This window comes from Calonectris borealis, chromosome 7 (assembly GCF_964195595.1).
Source record: "Calonectris borealis chromosome 7, bCalBor7.hap1.2, whole genome shotgun sequence".
Lineage (NCBI taxonomy): Eukaryota > Metazoa > Chordata > Aves > Procellariiformes > Procellariidae > Calonectris > Calonectris borealis.
In genome coordinates this window covers 28,430,629-28,440,310 of record NC_134318.1, presented here as the reverse complement: position 1 = coordinate 28,440,310, position 9,682 = coordinate 28,430,629, and the positions used below count along the sequence as shown (strand labels likewise).

The following is a 9,682-nucleotide window of genomic DNA, read 5'->3' as shown; positions in this document are numbered from 1 at the left end:
GAGCCCTCAGCCCGGGGCTGCATGTCCCTGCACCATGTGGGTGATGCTCCGGCCAGAAGAGGTGGCCAGGGCTGCTCCAGGAGTAGCAAATCATCACCCGTGGCAGGACCAACTCTCCCCAGCCTGTGCCACCTCCTCGTGCGCCCAGCAGCTCCCGAGCACCAGCTGCCCGCTTCGCCCCTCCAGGAAAGAAGAGGCCAAGCCTCTGGATGAATAAATGTCATGTTCACATGGAAGACAACATAGACAATACCAAACATCTCCTAAAACAATACAGCCTCTGCCAGCGGAAGGATGCTCAGCGCCTCCATCGCCAGCCTAGTACAAACCAGCGTCTTCAACAGTGACACACACAAACCCCACGGGCCAAACAAAGCCACCGTCATTTTCCTGCCCAGTAGCATCTGTAAACAAAAAGAAAACATCATTTGTTGACCCCGAACATATAAAAATACTATAACAAAATGAAATACAAATATATATTAGAATCTGTAAGTATTCTGTATAAAGAGATACTTTAGCGGTTAGCTTACAGCAAGAACAGAAACACAACACAACCAAGCCCTGGCCGGGCCATGGGCAAAATGAGACGTGTCCCGGCTCCTCTGTGGGGCAGAGGGGGCTCCCGCGGAGAGGGCGTTTGTGGCAGAAACACGTCCCTGTGGTGGTGGGAACGTCCTGGATGCCGGTGATGAGCAGGGATGGTGACGGTGCCCACGGAGCTGGCTGCACCCAGTGGAGATGCCCAGGGCCCGGCCGCAGGCGGTGGTGCAGACCTGAAGCCGATGTGCTGGAGCGGTGCCATGGAGGGACCCGGGGCTGCAGCGCTGGGATGGGTTTGTTCACCCGGGTGATGTGGTGATGCAGTGTCCAGCCGCGTGCGGTGTCCCAGGTCAGGCCCCCACCGTTCTTCGCCCCCATGGGCGTAGAAGCAATGCTGCTGCGGAGGTCGGGTGCGCGTGGTACCCCGGCACAGGCGCCCCGTGCTGCACTGGCAGCAGCGCTGCCCCTGCTCCCATGCCAGCCCAGCACATCCCCCGGCACTGCGGGCTTTGGAGAGGCTGCCCGGGCACCGGTGCCCCTGCGTCCAGGAGCTGGTGGGACCTGCCTTAGCAGCGGTGTTAGCTCACAGGCTTGGGCATCTTCAGCCTCTTCAACCGGCCCTGGCACCTGCAAGACTGAAGCCCCGGTGATGGGCATGGCAAACCCGCACCCTGGCTGTCCCAGCAGCTTCCTGCCCTGGCTGGCTGGGCCAGTGGGACATGGGGCACCTCTGCCCAGCTGCAGAGCCCCTCTAGGGCTGAGCCTGGAGGAAAGGGCTTCCCGTGCTGCCCCACACAGCTCCCACCTCTGAGCAGAGCCGCCTGGCTCGGCCGGGGGTATCTGGGGCCCCCTCTGCATTAACGGCACAGTGCTGGCCCCGCGGCACAGGGCAGGGCTGGTGCTGGGACCCTCACAGACATCTGCACCCTGCTGCCCGTGACCCACTCAGCGTGCCTGGGACCACCCTGGTCCTGCTCTACCCAGCATGGCCCCAATGCCACTGCAATGGGCTGGAGCTGTGTCCCATCTCTGGGCACCGTGGGGTGCACCCCAGAGCCCGGCCAGCAAGCACAGCCCGGGGGTGCCACCAGCGGGTCAGGCTACGGCCATGGAGCTGGTGACATTATTTGGGGCACTTTGGGCTCCAGCACCCCAGCCACAGCACCAAGGAGCTGCTCGCTGCAGCTGCCACCGGGGCGATGGCAAGTCCTCAGCAGGGAGCCCGGGGCTGGCGGAGGAGAGGATGGGGAGCTGGGCTCCAGGCTCACTGGGACCATGGGATGCCGGCTGCACCACGCAGCCCTCTGCCAGCTTGCCACAGCCCATGAGGGTCTACCATGTCAGGCCCTTCTGCTCCAGCCTCAGGTGATGGAAAAGCCCCTGGCTCACCCAGCTGGATGGAAGGAACAGGGCTGCTGGGGAGGGGACAGACGGGGGACATAGGTGCTGCCCTCCGGGGCTGGGGGGCTGCGCTGGGGGGAGGCAGAGCACCGCAGGGAGCAGACAGGGAGCAGCTGGGCAGAGCGCCCACCCCGTATCCACACATCTGTGTAGCTGCAGTTCTTAAAAAAATCTCTATCTACACATTTGCTTTGTTTGTGGGGTTTTGTTTTTTTTTTTTTTTCTTTTCTTTTTTTTCCCCCCAACCCTCTAGATGCAACAGCTCTACCCTCCGCCGGGCTGCTCCGATGCAGCTGCAGTTCAGGAGCGCTTGGATGGCAGTGCCGCGGCCGCAGGGCAAAGCGAGGTCCTTGGCTCGAGGGGGAGTTCCCTGCTGGCCCCCCGGCCCTCCGGGGCCGGTGGCCGCTCACAGGCACTGGCTGCAGCCGCACTTGCTGGGCTTCTCCACCTCTTCCACAAAGGTCGCGCCATTGCTGCACTCGAAGGCATATTTCCTGCGCCGGAGCCTCAGTCCGGTGCAGCAGCCGGCACCGGGACCGCCGCAGGTCCCCCGGCACTCCACCCAGGCCACCGGCCGTGTTGTCTGGCAGATGGCGTAGCCCCGCTGCACCTGGTGGTAGTCCCGCACTGGCTCCCCGTGGCACTCCGGCTCTGCGGGACAGGGATGCTCAGCCCGGCGTCCCGGCGTGGGGCTGCCCCGCCAGGCATCCACTTCCCCGGTGCCTACCTTGGTCGCAGAGGGCTCCAGCATAGCCGCTGTGGCACTCGCAGGCGGGCTGGCCGCCCGGGGTAAGGCGGCAGTGGCCGTGGACGCAGGGCTGGCGGCGGCAGGGGTCGGGTGGCTCGGTGGGCTGGTTGCAGAGGGCGCCCTGGTAGCCCTCGCGGCACTGGCAGCTGTAGGAGAGGGCGTCGAGGGGCAGGCACAGCCCGTGCACGCACCTGCGGGCAGCCGGCGCCGTCAGGCACCTGCTGGCACGGGACGGCACGGCACCAGCATGCATGGCCCACCAGCACAGAGCATGGCATGGCTCAGCACCGGCATGGCACTAGCACCAGCACAGTATCGCACAGGGAATGACACGGCACTGCCACGGCACGGCACTGGTATGGCACAGGCATTGTGGCACGGCACTGCCACAGCACTGGTGTGGCTCTGGCACGGCACCACCGGCACAGTAGAGCCCTGGCACGACTCAGTGCTAGCGGCACGGCACGGCACCGCCACGGCACGGCACCGCCACGGCACGGCACCGCCACGGCACGGCACCGCCACGGCACGGCACCACGCGCACGACCCAGTCCCAGGGGAGGGCGACCGGCAGCCAATGGGAGGCGTGGGCAGGGCAGGCAGTGAGGAGGGACAGCCAATGGAGAGGGCAGGGATGAGAGGGGTGGCTATTGAAGGGCAGCCAATGACAAGGCAGCAATGAGGAAGGGGCAGCCAATGAGCCAATGGGGTGGGGCAGTTGTGGTGGGACAGCCAACGAAGCGGAGTGGCCAAAGACCCAATAGGGCAGGCGGGTCACTGGGGGGCAGCCAATGGGGCAGAGCCATCGCTGTGGGGCAGCCAATGGGGCGGGGGCACTCACTTGTGCCCCTGGCAGGGGCCGCCGCGGGGCTGGTCGCAGTGGGGCCCGTCCCAGCCGGGCTCGCAGTGGCAGACGGGGCCCTGGGCGCCGGCGGGCTGGCAGATGCCGTGCAGGCAGTAGAGCTTGCGGCAGGGCTCGCAGCCCGGCACCACCCCCGGCGTCATCCGCGTCTTGGTGAAGTCCTGCAGCTCGTTGTTGATGTAGAGGTTGCGGATGCACCCGTGGAAGCTGGTGCCGTTGAGGAGCTGCCAGAGGCGGAAGGCGGCCGAGTTGACGTCCACGGGCATCCCTGGGGAGAACAGGGCTGTCAACATGCCTGGCTGCCCCCCACCGCCCCCCAGCCCCTCTCCTACCTCCCACGTAGAGGGGGGCCTCGCTGTTCAGCGTGTAGTGCTTGCCCGAGTTGTCCATGGTCATGGGGCTGCCACCGTCGATGGAGAGGTTCACCATCTGGTCGAAGGTTACCAGCTCCACGGTGTGGAACTGCCCATCATTGATGGTCTCGGCGCTGGCAGGGAGGGCTGGGTCACCGGGGACGCCCCCAGGCCTGTGCAATGGGGGTGGTGGTCCCCGGCGAGCAGGGAAGGGGTGGCAGGTACCTGTAGATGGCCGAGCTGGGGTGGGTGCCGGGGTCGTAGCTGACCCTGACGTGGCCCTGGTACAGCTCCACGGCCATGTGGTCGCTGTCGCCATTGTACAGCAGGATGCCGTTGCCTTCAGCCGTGGAGACCTGGCAGGGTGAGAGGTGGGAGCCGACATCCCTGGGACAGCACCCCCAATGCCACCCCCCGATGTCCCCGCGTCCCCCCCAGCCCTCACCTGCAGGGTGATGTTGGCCCGGGGCCAGTCCTGCAGGTCGGTGAACTGCAGGTACGTGTCGCGGTCCACAAAGTTGACGCTCAGCAGCTTCTCGCATTTGGGGCCGCCGAAGCCGGGCAGGCACTGGCAGAGGGCACGGGCGCCCCGCTCCACGCATGGGGCCCCATTCTGGCACTCGGCTCGCTCGCAGAGGCCGGGCTGGCCGGCGGCGTGGGGCGGCATCTCACAGAGCTGGCCGCTGCGGGGCCAAGGGTGCTGCTGGGCACAGGGCTGGGAAAGCGCCCTACCCCCTGCCCACCGCCCCATGGGGCTCTGACAGCACCCCCCTATTTTGGGGTCCTCGAGGAAGCTCTCCATCCAGTGGCGTCAGAGGGATGCCTGGATGCTGAGCCCTGCCCAAGGGTCTCTGCCCAGGGACGCTGGCTCCCTTCAGCCTCCATCCATGGGGACCCACACCCCCAGCCCCGCTCCTTCTTCATGAAGGAACCTCATAAGGTTCAACAAGGCCAACTGCAAGGTCCTGCACCTGGGTCGGGGCAACCCCCGGTGTCAATACAGGCTGGGGGATGAAGAGATTGAGAGCAGCCCTGCAGAGAAGGACTTGGGGGTACTAGTGGATGAAAAGCTGGACATGAGCCGACAATGTGCGCTCACAGCCCAGAAGGCCAACTGTATCCTGGGCTGCATCACAAGAAGCGTGGCCAGCAGGTTGAGGGAGGTGATCCTGCCCCTCTACTCTGCTCTGGTGAGACCCCACCTGCAGTTCTGCATCCAGCTCTGGAGCCCTCAGCACAGGAAAGACGTGGACCTGTTGGAGCAGGTCCAGAGGAGGGCCACGAAAATGATCGGGGTGGGGGAATGCCTCTCCAATGAAAAAAGGCTGAGAGTTGGGGTTATTCAGCCCGGAGAAGAGAAGGCTTCGGGGAGACCTTATTGCGGCCTTTGAGTACATAAAGGGGGCTTATAAGAAAGATGGGGACAAACTTTTTAGCAGGGCCTGTTGCAACAGGACAAGGGGGAATGGTTTTAAACTAAAAGAGGGTAGATTCAGACTAGATATAAGGAAGAAATTTTTTATGATGAGGGTGGTGGAACACTGGAACAGGTTGCCCAGAGGTGGTAGATACCCCATCCCTGGAAACATTGAAGGTCAGGTTGGACGGGGCTCTGAGCAACCTGATCCAGTTGAAGATGTCCCTGTCCACCGCAGGAGGGTTGGACTAGATGACCTTTAAAGGTCCTTTCCGATCCAAACTATTCTATGATTCTATGATTCTTGCACTGGGATGGATGGATGGATATGGTAGCCAGGACCCGTCCCTCCTGCGCAGTGATACGTAACCATCCCCGTTATCCCCCAGTGCCCCCCCGTCTCCCCAGCAGTACCTGTAGCCCTCGGTGCAGAGGCAGGAGTAGCCGTTCACCTCGTCCAGGCAGCGGGCATTGTTCTGGCACCGGTGGTCCTGGCAGTCGTCGAAGTCCTCGCTGCAGTTGCTCCCCACATAGCCGGGCGCGCACTCGCACCTGGGGCAGGCGGGGGGCTCACGGCCGCCCCTTCCTTCCCCCCTGTGCCAGTGGGCTCCTGCTGCTCCTGGCATCCCCTTCCCCATGTCCCCTCGCCAGCCCACGAGCTGCAGTCCCCCAAAAATTCATCTCCCCCGCCAGGCACCTGGGAGAAAGCAGTTTGGGGAGGGGGGGCTCACCTGGGTCCCTGGCTGGTGGAAACACAGGTGGAGCCGTGCTGGCACGGGCTGAGCTCGGCTGAGCAGAAATCTGGCGGCTGCTCACAGAAATCCCCTGCCGGGCAGAAGAGGGGGTGTCACGGGGTGCCCAGCAGCTCCAGGACTGGAGGGGCAGCCCCAGACCCCACAGGGCAGGGGGAGCCCACGGGGGGCTCAGCTCAAGGCAAGGAGCTGCCGAGCCCGCAGCTCGCACCGCCACGGGTGCAGGGCTCTGCTCTGCCGGAGGCAGCTCTCGCCCCAGCCAGGGCATCCCAGGGTATGGGGGCTCAGCAGGGCATACCCAAATTTGAGGTGGCTGGGCTTGGGCCCAGAGGAGCCCAGAGACCATGGTGATGGGCACTGGGACAGCAGGCAGAGGAGCTATTAGCCCTTGTTGGTGGGAAGGGAGAAGCACTGGGCACATCCCCCTGCCAGGCCCGTGAGGTTTGGGGCCAGCCAGCCCTTATGCCGGGTACCTGTGTAGCGAGCAGGGCACAGGCAGGTGTAGTTGGTGGCACTGGGCACGCAGGAGCCCCCATTCTCGCAGCTGTGCTCCTTGCAGGGGTCACTGGCGGTGCGGCAGCTCGGGCCCTCCAAGCCCACCGGGCACAGGCACCTGCCATGGGGCACGGGGCAGCATCAGGGGGCAGGAAACAGAGTGTTTTGGGGTGTTCCCCCAGAAACACCAGCACTGGATCTCGGCCGCGGAGCACGCATGCACGCCAAGAGGCTCCAGGGAGCCGGGTTCAGTGCCCCCCTGCCGAACACCGGGCGCAGGGGAGCGTGGCAGCAGGAGCGCACAGCGAGGATGCTGAGTTGCCACGACAACGGGCTGAGAGGCCACTCAGCGCGGGGGGGCCGGGCGGCTGCGCAGCTCACCTCCTCGCCCCCGGCCTGCCATCTATTTTCAGCCGCTAATTGCACCCCAGTTCCTGGAATGGCCTGAAGCGTTCGGGGTAGCGAGGGTTGCGCAGGGGCACAGCAGCTCTGCAGGGAGCAGCAGCGACCCCAGGGCCGCATCCTGCCCCATCCCACAGTCAGCCCTGCTGTAGCAGCCGGACCCCAGCCCCAAATCCCGCTGCCCTTTGCCTCCCCATACCTCCCGTGGTGGCGGGACGCCCTCTCCCCCTCCATGCCCTCAGTCCAGGAGCCTGCAAGGGCTGGGGGGCACGGGGAAGCGGCACCAGCGCTCAAGCCCTGCTGGTGCTGTGCTGGCAGGAGGCACAGGCAGGGCTGCAGAGGAAGGCAGCATGGGCTGGAGCTGCTGCGTGAGTGCAATATCCCAGCTATAAGCCCAAGGGAGTACGCAGGAGGGGAAGGAAGCATCAGACTTTATCTCCGTGGGATGTCGGAGCTCCATGCCGCTGCCCAAACACCCATCTTTTGTGGGTCCTTGTCCAGCACTCACCTGAACCCGGCTCCTTCCCCCTCCTGAGGCTGGCAGGTCCCCCCATTGGCGCAGGGGTTGGAGGAGCAGCCGCCGAGTGCCACCTCGCAGTCCCTGCCCTGGGAAAGGAGAGAGAGGTGGGAGCGAGGAGGGTGCCACAGCACCGTGCCCAGCTCTCCCTGCCCCATCCCACTCGGCAGGGCACTGCCGTGTGCAGAGAAGGGGAACGGTCCTGCAGGCAGTGAGCCCTGGGGGCACAGCAGAGCCCCCACGCTGCCCTCTTTCCCTCTGCAGGGACATGTCCCCCTGCGCTGGGACCCCCGTGACCAGCATACCTTGTAGCCGCTGGGACAGGCGCAGCGGTAAAAGCCGAGGGGGTCATTGTGGCAGGTGCCCTGGTTACGGCAGGGGCTGGAGATGCAGGGGTTGCACTTGGCCTGGACGCTTAGGGCAGGCGGGCCTGCGGGATGGGAGACATGGAGATGACCGTCAGTGCGGGGAGTGATGGGGAGGTGTCTGTGGGCACCCACGTGGCGGGCAGAGTCCCAGCAATGGGACAGCCACGTGCTTGCTCGGTCACCAGAGACGTGCCACCAGTCAGGTCAGGGGACAGAAGCATCCTGGTCCCCCTCCTCCTCCACCAGGCAGATCAACAGATGAAATGCTGGAGTCTCCCAGACTCACAGAGCATCACTCTGCCGGGCGCGGGGCAGAGGCAGCCCGTCTCCCCGTGACGCCTGCTGTCCTGCCTGCGGATGGCATGGATGGACAGACGGATGACGCGGGCACCTCTCACCTTGGCACTCGAACTTCTTGGCAGGGGTGGTGAGCAGCAGCTTGCCTTCCATGTCAGGGGGCCCAGCGCAGCGGGCGATGCCTGGCTCCTTGTACCCCGTCTTGACCCAGCTGGAGAGCCAGCGCAGGTTGCAGCTGCAGTACAGGGGGTTGGCCCCAATGGCTCTGCAGGGGGAGGAAGAGCAAAACTGCACCCACTGCCCTCGGCAAGGAACTGGGCTCAGAGACCTTGGGACGGGACAGGACTTGGTCGCTTGGCTGGGCTGCCACGTGATGGGGAGACCCAGTGCTCCTCCATTTCCAGACCAACCAGAGATACTGCCCGCAGTGGGAGGACTGGGGCGCACGCTCAGCCCCGCACTGCTGCCCAGGTAGGTGACCCTCCTGCCACCCCCACAGCCCACACAGTGCCCCATGGCTCCGTGCTGGGGCTCTCCTCTGGCTGCCCACACAGAAATCCTCGGGGATCCCTCTCCAGCACTCAGGCAAAGCTGCCTGGGCCCAGCACAAACCGGGCAAAGCATCTTGAGGCTGTGCAGAAACAACAGGACGCTTGCACTGGAGCTGCAGGACCAGCCTGGGCTCTGCCGCACAAGCCTGCGGGGCAGGGACACGGGAGCGGGCTGCTGGGGACAAGCAGTGGGTCACGGTCGGAGCTCGTGGGGACAGCATCGGAGGAGAGCAAGGAATTGCTCTGAGAGAGGAGGAGGAGGAGTGAGGGTTGCTCTGCTCCACAGCAGAGTAGGGCAGGGAGCAGCAGATGACGTGGGAGGCTCCTTCACTGCAAAGGTCAGCGGTGATGGAGGGCCGGTGCGACCAACACCTGTGACAAAGGAAGGAGACGGCAGCCCAGAAGGCAGGCGGTAGGGACAGCAGATCCGCTGGGGCTGACAAACCTGATCCTACAGCACCGACAGCGCCGGCTGGTGACAACAGTTCAGCCCTGCGGGAACCGGCAGCACCGGCTGGCAAAGGCAGCGCTGTGCTTCAGCATGGGAAATCGGTGAAGAGCCAGGGAAGACCAGACCAAGCAGCGCTGCTGCTCCCAAAAAACACAGGGAGGCCAGGATTGGAAATCAAGATGCTCTCCACAGGCTGAAGGAACAGCCTGAGACCCCCAGTATGCCAGGAGCAGGACTGGCCACTGGCAGGTGGGTGGGAATGGTTTAGCAGGGACAGGGAAGGGACCGAAAAGTCACCATGAGCAAAGCTGAACCCCTGCCCCAGGTGGTGGGTATAGAACTGTGCTCTCCTGGGGTACAGGCTCCCCAAAGAGGGGCTGAAACACTGCCACAGGCAGGAGGATGTTCGATGACAGATTTGGGGGGCTGCTGCAGGGAAGCACCCGGGCAGGAGGCTAACAACACGCTGGCATGGGTCAGAGCAGCCCCCCCCAACCCACAGCCATGCCAGCACCTTGCATGGCT

The 9,682-nt window shown here is 64.5% G+C and overlaps 1 protein-coding gene across 1 annotated transcript in view; it reads right to left on the bottom strand.

The window, feature by feature from the left end:
- Nucleotides 1-204: 204 nt before the first annotated feature.
- SLIT1 (slit guidance ligand 1) overlaps nt 205-9,682 on the bottom strand; it is a 64,722-nt gene continuing 55,244 nt past the window's right edge. The window contains exons 26-37 of the mRNA XM_075155469.1: nt 8,257-8,420; nt 7,796-7,920; nt 7,482-7,579; nt 6,550-6,689; nt 6,056-6,149; nt 5,739-5,876; nt 4,353-4,590; nt 4,133-4,263; nt 3,887-4,041; nt 3,534-3,822; nt 2,672-2,883; nt 205-2,595 (exon numbers count right to left, since the gene is read on the bottom strand). Of these exons, the coding sequence (XP_075011570.1) occupies nt 2,351-2,595; nt 2,672-2,883; nt 3,534-3,822; nt 3,887-4,041; nt 4,133-4,263; nt 4,353-4,590; nt 5,739-5,876; nt 6,056-6,149; nt 6,550-6,689; nt 7,482-7,579; nt 7,796-7,920; nt 8,257-8,420 (2,029 nt within the window). The 3' untranslated portion in view covers nt 205-2,350. The remainder of the gene's footprint in view (nt 2,596-2,671; nt 2,884-3,533; nt 3,823-3,886; nt 4,042-4,132; nt 4,264-4,352; nt 4,591-5,738; nt 5,877-6,055; nt 6,150-6,549; nt 6,690-7,481; nt 7,580-7,795; nt 7,921-8,256; nt 8,421-9,682) is intronic.